Genomic DNA, 17,184 nt, shown 5'->3' with positions numbered 1-17,184 from the left:
TGCTTACGACAGACTCAGACGGAAGCATTGTTTCCCTAAGGTAAGTGTTGCTGGGCACTCTATGTTGTATCTGTCAACCTCGGCTTGAACCCAGCAGGCCTGGCTCCACTTCCTGACACACGTCCTAACATGTCACAGTTCTCACTCTACCATTCCTGTGTAAACCACAGCCATAGTCTGAGGCTGGAAATGCAGCTCAGCTGGGAGAGTGCTTACCTAACGGGTGACGGCCTGCTTTCAAGCGCATAAAGCCCAGTGAGCAAAGGGGCACTTGCCTGTGAGCCCAGTATTCCGGAGGCAGTGACAGAAGCTGCAGAATAAGGACATCCTCGGCTACATGGTGAGCCTGGGTTGTATGGACCCTGTTCCAGGGAACAAGACCATGACTTGATTCCCCAGCAGAGCAGCATTTGTGAAACTCTCCACCGAAAGATCCCATTTGCAGAGCTCTTGTTCTTGCCATGTGTTTCCGTAATGTTCTTACACGGGCCTCCCAGCATCTGTGGGGTTATGGAAAGAAATGAGAGGCAATGAGCATCCCAGAGCTTGAGAGGTACGCAGCGTGTTGAAATGACACCCAACAGACACGTGCAAAGAGACCACAATGGCCCTCCCAAGCTTGGAATTCAGATAGTCAAACTGATGGGTTCCATGTCCTCTCCTTGCCCACGTGAACAGTCACCTTCAGTCATGAGAATGTGGTTTTGACGACTTGTTCCAGGATCCCTCGTGGGATGGTTTTCAGCACACGTGGCCTTTGTCGTGTGAATCCACAGTGGTGACAAGCCTGGTGAGCCAGCAACCAAATCCTGTGACCACTGGGAATAGGCAGCAGGAATAACACACTTCTTCCCCAAAACATATGTGAATTCACACATTTTTATTTGATGTTCCCCAAAACACACACATTTAACAGTCATTTGTAGTGCACATGTTTGCAACATGGCTTATCCCAGGCTCTCTGCAGAACTGAGTAACTCTGCAGGTACACACACACACACACACACACACACACACAGAGTGCACATGCACATATACGGAAAGGAATGCACACACACTCACACATACTTACATATGTGTGCACACACAGACACACAAATGCACACACACTTCAATAGTCAATGCTAACACACAATAACAGGGCGAGAATGAGGCAGTGCCGGCCTTACCTCAAGATGCTCCAGGAACGGGGCCCATGAACTAAGCAGTAACGCACAGAGCTAGCATCTTCTTGTTCCTGTTTCAGGCACCAACAAGAACGAAACCTCTTTTGGGCTGGAGATGTCGCAGACGGGCTTTTCCTCGCACGTGGTGGAGGTACAGGACCTCTCCTCCCCTCCCCGTTCTTACTCGTCAAGGTCTGCCCGTCATCCCACCTTTCATGGCTCTCCTGTCTGTTTCTTGGCATCTCTTTGCCTCCTAGAACCTTGTAAGGACTAGAATGGGGAAGTTAAGGTCTTCAGCTTCTCTCTATTGCCCCCTGCCTGCTTCAGAAGCCAGCCCACTCTACATGTTAAACACACACTACCCACCGGCAAGAAGCAGAGCACTGAGGTGGAGGGCCCACCCAGAGCCCAAAGTCTCATTTGGTCCATAGATTCCCATGAAATATGGTCACGTGGTAAAAGCGACAGCAGGCACCTGACAGCATGAGTGCCTGAGCAGGCTGGGCGGGGCTTGCATCCATGTGGGGAAGGTGTCCAGCTCCAGCAGGTCCTGTCAATCATTATCAGCCATCACACCATCCCCCGACTCCTCCTCCAGAAGTGGGCACAAATAACCTCCAAAAAGCTACCATCTGAAAATATGCTCAAGGAGTCTGAAGCTCCCTGGGCCTGTCCAGTTCTGTTAGAAGGAAAGGTCCATAGCCCTGTAGAGTTATTCTGATTGCAGAAGAAAGGTCCCATCCCTCATCTCCTGCTGCACTTTGGAAACCAGAGTTTGAGCTGGCAAAGATGAAAACAATAGAATACAAAAAGGATCCAAGTCCATTACAAAGACAAATCCCACAAGAGATCACTGGACACTCATAGGGTCCCACAGGCCCAGGTCAAGGACAGAAGGTTAAGGCCACAGGAAAAACCCATGTAGTTTGCAGAAAGTAGAAAGAACATTCCAAAAACTCCCAGGAGGGCTAGCTATGGATTCATGGTCAAACTTTGGACCCACGTTTGAAGTTGATGGTTTCACTGATATTTGGAAATGAATGCAGAGGTCACCCACCAGGAGTTACAGTAGCACAAATGAGTTGTGAACCCCTTGACAACTAGGGACCCAAACTGCATAATTGTGCCAGGAAACATCTAGATGGGATTCCCACCTCCACATGGAGAATAGACAGGGCTCCGGGGGCCTTGGAGGAAGGTGGAGGGAGGGAATTATAAACAGTTTTTACCCTCTGAGGGAGGTCCTAGAGACCTCCCACAAGGTTCCATTGGCAGAAAACTCCTTTGACCCTACCCCCACCCTGAACTAAGATGGCCAAGATGTCTCCAGACACTGCCAGGTGTCACCTGGGGACAAAATCAGCCCCTGTCAAAAGCCAGAGCCCTAGACATTCTCTGGAATGGTCCTTACAGTTACTGCCACCCAGGTGGAGACACCCTCGGGCTGTGTCACGGAAGCTCAGTGGCCCCATAAATGCAAGGTGCCTGGGAAGCCATAAATCATGGAATCTAGACAAGCCAACAAAGACACATGGGATCCAGCTGCCAGTCTCTCCCAGATGATTCACTGGCACTTCCCAGCTGCTCCACATGCCTGGTTTCACCAGCCAAAATACTGGCCTTTCCCCCAAGGATCTTCTAGACCCCACCACCACCACCATTCGGGATGCCTGGGGTGGGGGGGAGATGCTTCATTTGGAAAAAGACTGTAGCCCGGGCAGATTTTTTTTTTTATGGCCTTTGTGTGCACGCTTCCTAGTATGCCTGTCCCAACAAGACTTGTGTGGCTTTAAGAGAGCTGCTGCCTTTTTCTGAACCTCAGGTTCAGATAAGGACCAGTCTGCCCCACTACACACAGGGCCCCTATGGCCTCCCATGGGCCTGGATGAGAAAGTATGCCACCAAGAAGGAGCAAACTCCAGAAGCCAGGATGTTGGCAGTGACAGTGGATGACAGGAACTTGGGCTCCGAACCTCAGTCTTGCCCCCGCCCCACCCCCACCAACTGTCAGAGCCTTCCAGCTGAGTGGAGCAGGAGCTAATTAGAAAGCCTGACTTTGAACTTGACAGAGTGGTCAGATTTTCCCTGGGGACAGCTTATTTATAGTTGCAAAAGCATTCCACAGGGAAAGTTTCCTCCAGAGAACTAGCCTTTTCTACTGTTATAAGATCAACCTGCCTCTTTAAAATGGCAGGCAAACTTTGAGCACAGCCAGCCCAGTGGGCTCACGAAGGCCTAGGGGGAGGGTGCACAGACCTTACCTACCCGTACTGCAAAAGTCCAAGCTGCTGCAGCCAGGCTGCTGGTCAGGTTCTATCCCAGCTCAGTCCACTCTGCTTCTGCTCTACCAAACAGCTCTCACTCAGTTCCTAGAAAGCAAAACTGCCTTTTCTCTGACTCAGGGCCTTTGCACAGTCATAGAGGCGGTCACCTGTGGCCAGCGAGGCTTGAAAGAGTGTGCGGTGGGCAGGTAACAAAAGACCTGAGCAGTTTAAAAGTTGAAGGAAATGTGGAGGGTTTGCCCTGGGCTTGAGTTTTATTTCTAGAATGTTCCTTTTTCTGTTTTTAAATTCATGCCCTTGAGATCAGCTTGACCCATTTTGTGCTTAGCATGAGACTGGGCGTGAGTCTCTGAGGCTTATTTATAAGCCAAGAGCTGCAGTTGGAAGCTGGGTTTCTATGTCACCACCCCTGGCAAAGGTGCCCCAGGTAGCTGGTGGTACCCCAGAAACTGCAAGACCCAGGGTGCCTTCAGCACTCACTCCCTGTTCTTACCTGGTGTCAGGATGGAGTCCTGCTGGGAGCCGTGGGAGCCTATGACTGGAACGGGGCAGTGCTGAAGGAGACGAGCACAGGCAAGGTGATTCCACACCGAGAGTCCTACCTTAAGGAGTTCCCGGAGGAGCTGAAGAACCATGCTGCGTACCTTGGTGAGGCCCATGGCGGTGGCTGGAGACAGGCTGAGAGGGCCTCTCTCTGCGCCTGTTGACAGTTCCAGGCCTAGCGCCAAGGCTGGCATCCCCCTAGCAGCATCCCACACCCAGCTTCTGAGCACAGAATAAACCACAGGTAGTTCTCCACAGCACAGGCAGACTGCAGCAGAAGCTTCCAGACTCTCAGTTGGTGGTCGGGGTCCTTAAAGCTTCAGGCCTGTGCTGGATCTATATCACCCTGGGCCTGCCTCCCCGCAGACAAAGAAAAAGACTGTCAACACCCACTCTGCCTTTTACTAAATAATTCTTCATACATACACATATACATCATATACACACACATACACACATAAACATACTACACATACACACACATACACATACATACACACAGACACATACACACTATACATACACACACATACACACACATACACATACATACACACAGACACATACACACTATACATACACACACATACATACACACAGACACATACATACACACATACACACACATACACATACATACACACAGATACATACACACTATGCATACACACACATACACACACATACACACAGACACACACTATACATACACACACATACACATACATACACACATACACACACATACATATACATATACACACATACATACACACTACACATACACACACACACATACACAGGGATCATGCACAGGGCATGCATAGGTCAGTCACATGCTCTCCACTGTACATCTCCAGGATTTTTTTTAATTAATCTATGTGCAAGGGAAACAAAACTTACTCCTCAGAGCTGGCTGAGCCCCATGCCAAATCCCGGCAAGGCCTACTGAGCATCTAGCACCAGAGACCAGCCTGTTTCTTTCCCCGGCAGGGTACACAGTGACCTCGGTCGTGTCCTCCAAGCAGGGGCGGGTGTACGTGGCTGGAGCTCCGAGGTTCAACCATACCGGCAAGGTCATTCTCTTCACCATGCACAGCAACCGGAGCCTCACCATCCACCAGGCTCTTCGGGGCGAGCAGGTAATGGAGGGCCTGCTGCAGGGGGCAGGCTGGGGCGAGGGTTAGGGTCTGACCTGAAAGGCCGGGTAGAGGGGCTTTTTCCTCTCGGCAAGAAGCATCTCACAAGCATCCCCCTGTGTAGGGGGCGCATGCCCAATTCTCTCTGTGGCTGAAGGCACCTGCAAGAGCAGTTACCACCCTAAACAGCCGTAAAACCTGCACTGTCCCCTTCCCTCAAATCAGGCCAACTCCTGAGCTACATCACGGGAGCCTGGGGCAATTTCTTCCCTTCATCTCAGGGGCCACCTGCCTCAAGAGTGCTGGGGGACCTCTGCTGCTGCTCTGCCCAGCAGTCCCTGCCTTACATGCACTGGAATGGAGGCTACAGGCCGCTTCAGTGTGGAGCTACCTGGCCTGGGCTTCTGCTGTCCCCGGGTGTCCTGAAGGGACAGTCACATTCCTTGAGCACCCTTGTGTCACTCCTCCACCCTACAGCAAGACCCACAGAAACACCAGCATCCTTTTTCCTGGGAATAAAGCTCACTGCTAATGCCACTGTCCCATTGGGATGTGGCTGGCAGCTGGATGTGTGGCAGGCTGTAAAAGCTCTGACAAGTGAGCACTGGCTGCAGGAACAAATGAGTTATTGCAGCAGCCAAGGAAGCCACAGTCCTGGGAAGCAACAGTTTCTCCCAGACCGTAGGGTAGGGTCCTGACCAGGTCAGGTTACGAACCCAGACTCTCGCCTTACATCACCTCCTGACTGCCCAGCAGCCCCTAACCCAGGCCTTGGCATCTCCTCACGGACAGCATCTCCTGGTATCCTGGGCTCAGCCCCACACAGACCCTGACCTGCCTTCTCTCATTACTTGGAGTCTGAGAACAGCCTCATCCTACAGCTTCTCCTGCCTATAGCCTGACACCAGGAAGACCAGCCCCTCTCAAATCACCCTGAATACTAACTACAGAGGGTCACCATTCTGTCACTCCTCTTCCAGGCCAAGGGAGCAGCAGTGTGCCCCTCGTGAGCAGACTGGCCAACTCTGCCCCACCCCCTCTGCCCAGCTCCACCCCATTTCACCTCCCACCTCCACTTCACCCTCCCCTCCCCATAACCCTACTCCCAACCCTCCCACCTGGCTCCAGCCCACTCCACCTTGCTTCAGCCTGCTCCAGCCTGCCCTAGCCTGCTCCAGGCTGCCCCTGCCTGCCCCAGCCTGCTCCAGCCTGCTCCAGCCTGCTCCAGCCTGCCCCAGCAGCCTGCCCCTGCCTGCCCCAGCCTGCCCCAGCCTGCCCCAGCCTGCTCCAACCTGCTTCAGCCTGCCCTACCCCACTCAGGGCCAGCTCCTTCAGGAGGAAAGGCCCAACCTGGGAGTGGCTATAACTCTTTCCTGCCAGGCTCCACCTCCAACACCCAGACAGGAAGGCAGCAAGACTAAGGAGATTCTAGATTATTGTGACCCACCGTGCTGAAGCCACAAATTTAGCTGACATTTCTGTCTGCCTTACAATTACTTTCCAGAGACACCTCTCTCTCTTCCTCACCTCAGTCCAGGCTCATTATTTCTCTTTTCTTTCGTTTGTATTTTTATCTTCCTCCTTAAACGTTTTTTGTTTTGTTTTGTTTTGTTTTGTTTTTGAAACAGGGTTTAATGTAGCCCAGGGTACCCTTAAACTCACTGTACAGCTGAGGATTGCCTTGAACTCCCGACCTTCCTACCTGCACCTCCCATGTTAGGATTATCAGCTTGTACCACCACACCTGGGTGTGCAGTGCTGAAGCTCAGACATGGGGCTTCAGCATCCTAGGCAAGCACTCTACGATCTGAGCTGCATCCCTAGCTCAAATTAAAGTTTTTAGGCTTAAAAATAGACTTCTGAAGAAAAAAAAAAAGAATAGACTTCTGAGCTGAGCATGGTGGCACACTCTTTTAGTCTCAGCCCTCAGGAGGCAGAGGAAGGCAGATCTCTGCAAGTTTGAGGCCAGCCTGGTCTACAGAGTGAGCTCCAGGACAGCCAGGACTACATAGTCTTATGTCTAGAGGTAGTAGCGGAAAGAACATTAGGCTTCCAACCTCAGAGAGGCCTGGCCCAGCAATAACCAGTCTTCTAACCCTGGCCAGGCAACCGGAATTCTCTGAAATATTCAAGTAACTCTTGTGAAATGAAATAGCCAGGCTGAGGTGTAGGCTCAGTGTGAGAGCAATGACTGGCCTGGAACAGCTTTGTAGACCAGGCTGGCCTCGAACTCACAGAGATCAGCCTGTCTCTGCCTCCTGAGTGCTGGGATCAAAGGTGTGCATCAACCCCATCCAGACAAATACATTTTTTAAGTGGGACCTTTATGAAGAAAAATATGTCCTAGAGAAAAGGCTCTGTATATATTGTTATATCTAATAATCAGGATAGAGGAAGAACAGCCTCATTGTAACAATAAAAACATACTTATACATAAAAACTAGCAATCTAAAGACTCAGCAGAACCAAGAAAATCAGAGGAAAACACTCATACTGGCTTGTCTGAGTGTTGAGACTATGGGTAATTTGTTTTTATTTTCATACAGTTTTTGTAGTTTCCTTCTTTATCATTATAATATTTCTGTTTCTTGATTTATAACATATCACTGCTTGGAAGAATAAAAAAGTATAATTAAAGTTAAGTAACAGAAATATAGGAGGGTGGGGAGGAGATAGGGAAAGGGACTTGGATACCCTGGAAGCAGGGAAGTCTGCCCCAGGAGAGGAGAGAGGGGTGGGCATGAGAAGGGAGGGCCCACCAGGACCCTAAACATTCCAGGTCAAAGGATGACCAGGTTCCTGGCCAGGGCTATCAGTGTGAGACCTGGGGACCCAGCCCGATCCTTCTCCCATCCATGTGCCACAGATAGGCTCCTACTTTGGGAGTGAGATCACCTCAGTGGACATCAACAACGACAGAGTGACAGATGTCCTGCTGGTGGGTGCCCCCATGTACTTCAGCGAGGGCCGAGAGCGAGGCAGAGTGTATGTCTACAACCTGAGACAGGTACTGTGGCCAGGAGGGCCGGGCAGCGTTTCAGGGCACCAGAGGCCTGCCCTGCCTCGGGCAAGGACACCCAGGTTCTGGGGAGGGCCGCTAGGACCTGACCTGCAGGAGTCAGGGGAAGGACAGAAAGCTCTCTCCCTGGGCTCTAGTATCGGGGCCCCTGCCCCCAGAGAGGTCCGGAGGGATGAAGTGGAGGCAGAGGGAGTCAAGATGCCTGAGCCTGCACCCAGTCTCCGAGCCTCTCCCCGCCTTGGTTTTGCAGAACCGGTTTGTTTACAATGGCACTCTGAAGGATTCCCACAGCTACCAGAACGCCCGGTTCGGGTCATGCATCGCCTCAGTTCACGACCTCAACCAGGATTCCTACAACGACGTGGTGGTGGGGGCCCCACTGGAGGACAGCCACAGAGGGGCCATCTACATCTTCCATGGCTTCCAAAGCAGCATCCTGAAAAAGCCCGTGCAGGTGGGGCTCTGTGAAGAGAGGGTGGGGCAGAAAACAGAGGAGTCCGAGCAGTGCCCACTACTCCTGGGCCTCACTCTGCTTCCAGGCAGGCCTTCAGGATGGAGCCTGTGTGTATTTATTTTGTGTGTATGGATGTTTTGCCTGTGTGTGTGTCATTGCAGTGGCCAAGGAAGCCAGAAAAGAGCATTGACGCCCCAGGAACTGGAGTTATAGACCATTGTGAGCTGACATTTGGGTGCAGGGCACCAAACCTAGGTCCTCTGCAAGGGTTGCCAGTGCTTTGTTTACTTTTTTAACTTATTTATTTTATGTATAAATGATGCCTTCATGTATGTGTGTGTACCATGGCTATCAGAAGAAGCTGTTATATTCCCTGGAACTGGAGTTAGAGATGACTGTGAGCTGCCATGTGGAAGATGGCTGGGAACCACCCTGTGGGTACTGGGAATCAAACCTGGGTCCTCTGTAAGAGCAACGAGAACCCTTAACCATTAAGCCATCCCTCCAACCCCATTTTTATTTTTTATTTCCTTCTCTCCTTTTCTTTTTTCTTTTCTATCTTTCTTTCTTTTCAAGATTGTCCTTTGTGGCCCTTGTTGGCCTCAAATTCACAAAGATCCACCTACTACCTCTGCCCACTCCCATCACACGCTCAAACATACAAATCTCTTTCACACATACGTGTATGTTCATTTTGTTTTGAGAACCACTACTAAGGGCCTCCTGTGTGACTGCAGGAGCTACGTGTTGGAGCTTGGTGCTTCTGCAGGGGGGACACACTATAGACAATGAGTCCCTCTCTCCCAGAATCTATCAACTGTAGCCCCGCCCCCCGGGGCCCCTCCCCCTTCCCTGGCTGATCGCCAATAGAGCCCAATGCAGGTAACTACAGTTGTGAGTTAATGATCTAAAGAGTTGTATGAGTCTAGAGAATTTGTTCACATGTTTTATTAGTAAAATAGTCAAGTAAATACACCAAGGTTAGAGATGCCGGTGGGTTTGTTAGCTGCCAGGTAATATACACTGACATTCAACAAGTATTCCAGCACTCAGCTACACACACCTTCAAGCCCTTGGTTTTTTGAGGCAAGGTCTTGCTGTGTAGCCCATCTTGAACTCATGATCCTATTTCCACTTCTCTAATACTGGGACTGTAAGTGTCAGTCACCAAACCTTGTTTGGGAAATATTCTGACACATCATATTTTCATCCATAACAGTGGCTAAAGGTAGGGGTTCTCAGAGCTCAGGATTGTGTTTGTCCCCGAGAGAGCTAACCTGGGCTCACGGTACACAGCCTTCTCTCCTCTCCCTGCAGAGAATCACAGCCTCGGAGCTGGCTCCTGGCCTGCAGCATTTCGGCTGCAGTATCCATGGACAACTGGACCTCAACGATGATGGGCTTGTGGACCTGGCCGTGGGCGGCCTGGGCAACGCTGTGGTTCTGTGGTTGGTTCCCCTGCTTCCCTACTGGAAAACTTCCCTACCGGAGGGCTGAACAAGGTTACCCGAATAGAGTGTTTCAAAGATCTCCTTTGGGGTCTTTGCCTCCTGACTCTAACGAGTGTCATAGAAATGAACCCTGAGCCTCTCCCAGCCTACATGTTCTTGGAGCCCCAATCTGTTCTCAGTAGAGTTCTAGGACTGGGGACTGCTTTCTGTCCCTCAGCCCCAGACTTTTTCCTGTGCTCTGGCCCCTGCAGGGCCTCTGCCATTCCTGCCTCCCAGGCTACTTAGAGAGAGCATTGAGCCTCTTCTAGAAGGCCGGAAGATGGATGTGGAATATAGGGGTTTCTTTCTTCCAACCCCTCTGACTTCATTTTCTTTTGGTGTGTGGCTCCACCTCAGTATTTTTTTTTAAAGCCTGTGCGTTTTTTTGTTTTTTTGTTTGTTTTATCTGAGACTTGAGGTGGGGTACTGGCCAAGGTTTGTTTGTTTGTTTTTGAGCACTTTTGCAGTGTAGCCCTGGTTAGCCTGGAACTCGCTCTGTAGAGCAGGCTGGCTTCGAGCTCACAGAGATCCACCTGTCTTTGCTGGGATGAGAGGCGTGCCATGCCCAGATGGTTGGAGCTCTTTAAATATACGTTATTGAGATCGATTCCATCATTTGGGCTTTCAGCACTACCTTAAATTTGAAGATTAAAAAAAAAAAAAAAAAAAAGTCAGCCAACTTTCGATTGCCTTAACAGACTCTTTCCGCTTCTGGCTGTACTTCCAGTCTTTTTCCCTGAACTGTGCTCCCTCCACTCAGCCCGACTCCAGATCTCATTAGACTTGCAGAGTCCCTGTCAGCCGGCTGCCTGGATGCGGGATATAACAAGATAGCAGTGTTGTAGCTTCCTGGGCCCTCTCTGCCCCTCCTCCTCACCACACCCTCTGGGAGGTTTAACAGACTCTGCTCCTACCTGGGTCTGTACCTCCGCAGCAGGGTCCAGGCAGGAAGCCGGAACCAGCCCTCCGTCGTCGCTCATCTGCCTTTCTTTTCCAGGGCCCGCCCAGTGGTTCAGATCAATGCCACTCTGCACTTTGAGCCATCCAAGATCAACATCTTCCACAAGGACTGCAAGCGCAATGGCAGAGATGCCACCTGCCTGGCTGCCTTCCTCTGCTTCGTGCCCGTCTTCCTGGCAGCCAACTTCCAAACAGCAACCATTGGTAAACCAGCATCCTTGGGTTGTTGGCCAAGTTCCAGTCTCTCCGTGGGCTTTGTGATTGTTCTGGCTCACAGCCAGAGCCTTTCCCAAATTGGGTTCTAAGTACCAGGCCGCATCCCGAGGCACCTTCCATGCCTGCTGTATTCTCTGATGCTCTCCTTTTGAGGGATTCCTGGCAGGGCAGGAGTGGTAGTGAGCAGAGCTGATGGCAAAGGCCAGGGACAGAAGAACATCCTTTGTATCTTGAATGGTATGCAAAAGGCAGGCAGCAGGCTACAGAAAGGAGGCTAAGAGTCAGCCAAACTTCAGGTGCCAACCTGGAGCCAGCAGTGGGGAGCACAGGACCACAGGCTAGGCTCATGGGCCCAGCTACCACCCAGCAAGGCTGTGGGCCTGGGAAGGGTCAGGCAGCCCTGGAAGTGATGGGTATAAACCACAGGAGAGAAGACAGGTAGTGTCTCTTTCAGTGATGAAGCACGAAACCAGAGAAAGAAGAGCTGGGTGTGCAGCAGCCTGGGGGTGGCTAAGAGAACACATCCCAGCCTGGTGGCTGTGCATGGACATTCCATCTATGATATGACAGACAAAAATTCAAGGATACAGCCACCACAGAGGGCTGCATGGGGGTCAGGAGACACTGGGCCATTCCTGAGGGACTCACGCCACAGAATAAAGACATGAGTCTGAGGAGTACCACTAGCATGAGAAAAGCCCCCAGGACAAGTTCCCAAAGGCCCAGAGCAGTGGTGTGAGGCAGGGTGTCGAGGGGAGGGCTGAGGAGGTCATGTGTCAGCAGGGCTGAGCAACACTGGCCTCATCTGGCCCAAGGATAATCAGGTGAGCAGTCTAGGATGGGGATGAAGCCCCAGCTGGGCCTCTCCTCTCCCCTCTTCCAGGCATCAGGTACAATGCCACCATGGATGAGAGGCGGTACATGCCACGGGCACATCTGGACGAGGGTGGAGACCAGTTCACCAACAGGGCTGCCCTTCTCTCCTCCGGCCAGGAACACTGTCAAAGGATCAGCTTCCACGTGCTGGTGAGCCCTGAGCCCTACAAGACAGACACAGGGTGGAGGGACTCTGCAGGAGCAGTGAGCCACATGAGTGCCAGGCCAGTTCAGCACACAGCCAGGGAGCAGCGAGGCCAACCTTGGCCAGTACCCTCCTCGGGTCTCAGATAAAAGTCCTCGAGGCATGCCACCCACCAGATGTTTCCAGATGTTTGTTCCTAGAAGGAACGAAATCAGGGAAGTGAGTTCCATCTGGGAAGACAAGGAAGAGAGTGGACCACCACCATGGCTAGAAAGGGCAGAACAGCAGGGTGGAGTGAAGACTGGATACAGCGGGCACAGGCATGGGTACATGGGCCAGCGGCATCCCAAGAGAGGTAGTGGCCTGGTGCCCATCACTGAATGAGAAAGAGGTTTGCCTCCCTGTAGAAATGCTATGTGTGCTGACCACAGCTCTAGAGCACAAGCTTTTTGGCAGCTTGGGGCACCCCAGGCATTTGTCAGCCATAGTCAGGAGAGAGTGAATCCCCTTGCCTTGTTCACATGTTCATTCATACTCAGCATTATAAGGCCATATCCCAGTGGCTGGGCTACAATAAGAGGTTTCTAGAGTATTCCTTGCTGGGAAAGAAAGTCAGGCCTGCAGGTGGATTTTTAGCTCGGAATGGTAGTACATGTATCCTAGCACTCAGGAGGCTGAGGCAGGAAGCTTGTGTTTGGGGCCAGCCTGAGCTATGCGGTTAAGCAAAAACAAAACAAAGAGAAAAGAACAGTTAGGTGTCATCAGTGCCCTGGAAGGAGGAGGAAGGTATCTGCCAGGCTTCCTGGAGGACCAGAGGTATCTGAGCGGCGAGAGTTGAGCTTTGAAGGGTCAACGAGGGCATGGTGAAACTTCAGAACACCAAACTGGCATACACTTGCTTTCCCACCTAGCTCACACTTTTCCCCTGCAGACCTTGGCAGGAACCGTTGTCTACCTAAGGACTTATCCTGAGGGCCATCCTCCCAGCTTAGAGGGTGGAGGTTCCAGGTCTGGTATCGTGGCCCACAAAATGGTTGCTCTGTCCTCTTTGAACTCTGCCCTCTGTGCCCCACAGGACACTGCTGACTACGTGAAGCCAGTGACCTTCTCCGTGGAGTACTCCCTAGAGGACCCTGACTACGGTCCCATGCTAGACAATGGCTGGCCCACTACACTCAGAGCATCGGTATGTCCTGCCCTCTGCCACACATCCACTCCAGCCTTAGTGTAATGAGTAAGGAGGAGTCCTTCCCTCACCCTCCTGCCTGTGGTCCCCAGACACCCATGGCTAGTAACAGAAGGACAAGCCTCCTCTGTGGTGTTCCCTGTCCTCTGCACAGGGAAGCACCAAGCAGCCCCTGAGGAAATGTGGAGGCCCAGAATGGAGCCGTGACCTCAGGTTCTCACCTCCCTCATTTTCAGAAGAGGACTCAGCTGCTCAGGCTTGCTCTTAGGTTTGTTGAGTGACTCACTCAGGGATGGGCTCTCCCTGCCTGCGATTCAAAAGCTTTCTCTTTGCCGACGGCAGTAGCCCATCAGTTATCTTCCAGCCTCCAGAACTAGGAGCACCTGGTCCTCTGTTCTGGAGCACCTGGGTCCTCTGCTAATAACTGGAGTGCTTGTTCCCTGAAGAATGCCCTCAAGAAGGTCTATTTCTGCCGAGGTGGGCGAGGAGAGCAGGCAGGATTTACAGAAGGCGACACTGAACCCTAAGCATTAGGAAAAGGCTCAATTATATCACAGCACTCAGAAACCAGGAGCTCCTGAGACACCTAAGTGAAGTCCCGCCCACAGCCTCAAAGTCACTCAAAGCTTGCTTGGATTTCTCCAGCGGTGTGCTAGGACTATAGGATCTGGCAGTGCTGCCCTGTCCCACCCACACTCCCACAGCCCCTTCCACCCTCCACAGCACCCCCATCCCCTCACACCCTTCCAGCCCTGCCTGCAACCTCCATCTTCCCTCAGCACCTGCCCCCCCTGCCTCCCACCATGCTGGTCTGCTCTCTCTTGTCCCTCCCCCCCAACACTCCTTATGTGAGTCACTGGGCAGGCAGGGGAGGCAGCTGCCTGCTCCCAGTCACTGATTTGCCTAACACCATAATCACAAAGCCTACACAGCAAGGGAATGAGTGCTCGCTATTTGCTCGGGAAGCCCATGAGGCAGAGTCACATGCAATCATCCTGATGCCCCCAGGATCCTGGTGCCAGGTGGAGATGGAGGGCATGAGCCACCCCAAATAGTGAACGGAGAACTTCCTGCAGGGGGTGGCTTTGGGCTTGACCTTAAAAGACAAACTAAACTCAGAGCTGGGCAAGGAGGGAGACCTTTTCTAAAGCGGGAGAGCTGGCTGTGTCTCCAGGGTGTGGAGTGACAGAAAGTGGGGTGAAGGTGAAAGAGCCAGAAATAGTCATGAGCTTATTGTGGCAGAGGCACCTGAGCTCTGGGACTCACCATACCCATTTTATGGGGCACAGAGGGGTTGAGGACATGGCTTAGTTGGCAGAGTGCTTGCCTGGCATGCTCAGTGCCCTGGGTTCCCTCTCCAGCATGGCCTGTAATCCTAGCACCCAGGAGGTGAAGGCAAGAGGCTCAGAAGTTCAAAGTCATTGTCAGCTATGTACATAGCAAATGCAAGGTCAGCTGAGACATGAAACCCTTAGTTGAGACAGTTTATGACAATGATGTGACCATCCCTCTTTGTCATCTAGCTCGAACTTCTGAGAACTGGCTGTCCTACAAGATGGCTGGCTGGAGACCTGAGCCACCAGGGCCCTGGCCTAGGCTTGGTGGAGTGTGTACAGTGCCTTTGTGACTGGACCCCTCTAACCACGTGTTTAAACTGAGGGCCCAGTCTATCTCAAGAAGAGCTAAGAGACCCGGTCCTCCAGTCCCTGCCCCCTCCCCCACCACCACCAAGACCACCTCCATGTTGATGGCCTCTGATGCCACTGAGCCTGGGCTTCAGCGCCCAGCCCCTACCGAGCTGTTCCGTGGAGGAGCCACAGGGCACATTCCCACACCTCACACCCATGCCCCCAAGCCAAGCTTCTGAACTATAGGTTAGGGTTCTGAATGTGTGGAGCTGTCCACCTTCCAGAATGTGAAAAAGAACCAGGCAACACCTCAGGCCCTTCCCTCAGCCCCAAGAGCTTCTGGGTCCTGGTGACCCCACCTCGCAGACCTTAGGCAAGCCAATGCCACCCTCATCCCCCCTGAGGGTGATCTTCCCTGATCTCTTCGCCGCTAGCCTGGCCCCTCCCGCCCATCTTCCCACCTCTCTCAGCGTGCTTGTCTAGCAGGACCCTCCCATGCTAGTACACTGACCTGTGAGGTACAAGGGATGACCCAAGGCCTTGTAGGAATGGTCATGGTTTTATTTCTTCCTCCCCTCTGCCTGGTCTCTCTCTACACAATACTGAAATATGGAGTCACTTCCTACATTCACCACATCTCTTCAGCCTCAGGACCTCTGTACTTCCAGCCCTCTCTTGGATTTCCTGCTCCCACTAGTGCATCCAGCTCACTGAGCGATGCTTCAGAACTCCGACCCGCTGTCACCACCTTGAAACTCTCTCTGCAGAGCACAAGAGCTAGTCCTCCTTCTGCCTCTTCTGGTCTCATTGTTTCTGCTTCTTTGCACATTTCACACTATAGCTGTTTGTTCGAGTGTCAGTCATGCTCATGATCCAAGAGCAGATGCTGCGTCTTTCTCAGCCTGCTTCTCCAATATTGCATGCCTTATACACAACAGATGGGCAGTTCCTGTGGACTGAAGCTGCTGCTGGTGAGGGAGCCAAGGCTGCCAGCCTGGCTGAGACTGTGTCTTAGAGGAGGCAGAGTCTATGCAGGGCTGAAGGAGTCAGGAAGAAGGAACGTTGGGGGAGGGCAAGGCAGGCAGAGCCCCATCTGGCAGGGAGTGACAGAGGCTGGGGGCCCTGGATTCTACAGTTGGAGCCCATGGTCCCCTCTCCAGACACCCACGCTGGCTCTCCTTGCAGGTGCCCTTCTGGAATGGCTGTAATGAGGATGAGCACTGTGTCCCTGACCTTGTATTGGATGCTCGGAGTGACCTGCCCACTGCCATGTGAGTGACTCATTGTCCTGTACACCTTGCCCCCTTCCTGCTGGTGGCCTGGAGTTCCTAAAGGCTGGACTGTGTTGGTGCAGCTGCTTCACAGGCAGCTTGCTTTGATGCACAGAGCTCAGGCGGGCCTCTCCCTTCTGCTGGCCTCGGGTGCTCTGATGAAATGAACATCAGTCTACTCTACCTTTTCCAGCTTCATTGAGAATGGAACTCTCCCACTGGAGCTCAAGCTACTAAACAGACAGGAAGCCAGAGACGAAGCTCAATGAATAGAGCGCTTACCTAGCATGCACAAAGCCCTAGGTTCAAGCCAAAGCACAGTGGTGGACCATACACAGTAACAGCACTCAGGGAAGTGATCAGAAATTCAATTCATGAGTTCAAAGTCAACCTAGGCTACAGGAGACCCTCTCAGAAATGGGGGAGGGGAGCTCAGATGCGGTGGCACACACCTTTAATCCCAGCACTTAAGAGACAAAGACAGGCAGAACTCTGTGAGTTCCCGGCCAGCCAGAATGAGATGAGAAAAACAAACAGGGGACTGGACAGGTAGCTCAGTGGTGACGAGCATTGGCTGTTCTTCCAGAGGACCCAGGTTCAATTTCTAGTGCTTAAATGTGGCCCCATGAACATCTTTGACTCCAGTTCTAGGGGCTACAGTGCTGTCCTCTGGTCTCCATGGGCATGGTATTCACATGGTATGTAGATACATACAGGCAGAATACACATACACATGAAATAAATTTTAAAACAAACAAGCAAAGAACAACAAGAAGATACAGAAAGCAAAGACAGATGACCCAGAGTTC

The 17,184-nt window shown here is 52.0% G+C and overlaps 1 protein-coding gene across 1 annotated transcript in view; it reads left to right on the top strand.

Moving 5' to 3' along the window:
* The window catches only part of Itga11 (integrin subunit alpha 11), a 95,256-nt gene that overhangs the window by 60,986 nt on the left and 17,086 nt on the right, over positions 1 to 17,184 (top strand). The window contains exons 10-19 of the mRNA XM_021640481.2: positions 1,247 to 1,317; positions 3,952 to 4,096; positions 4,985 to 5,133; positions 7,997 to 8,137; positions 8,400 to 8,603; positions 9,921 to 10,051; positions 11,091 to 11,257; positions 12,153 to 12,295; positions 13,366 to 13,476; positions 16,290 to 16,375. Of these exons, the coding sequence (XP_021496156.1) occupies positions 1,247 to 1,317; positions 3,952 to 4,096; positions 4,985 to 5,133; positions 7,997 to 8,137; positions 8,400 to 8,603; positions 9,921 to 10,051; positions 11,091 to 11,257; positions 12,153 to 12,295; positions 13,366 to 13,476; positions 16,290 to 16,375 (1,348 nt within the window). The remainder of the gene's footprint in view (positions 1 to 1,246; positions 1,318 to 3,951; positions 4,097 to 4,984; positions 5,134 to 7,996; positions 8,138 to 8,399; positions 8,604 to 9,920; positions 10,052 to 11,090; positions 11,258 to 12,152; positions 12,296 to 13,365; positions 13,477 to 16,289; positions 16,376 to 17,184) is intronic.

This window comes from Meriones unguiculatus, chromosome 6, assembly GCF_030254825.1.
Source record: "Meriones unguiculatus strain TT.TT164.6M chromosome 6, Bangor_MerUng_6.1, whole genome shotgun sequence".
NCBI classification, from domain to species: domain Eukaryota; kingdom Metazoa; phylum Chordata; class Mammalia; order Rodentia; family Muridae; genus Meriones; species Meriones unguiculatus.
The sequence above is the reverse complement of the archived record's forward strand: the minus strand, read 5'-3'. Positions and strand labels throughout refer to the sequence as shown.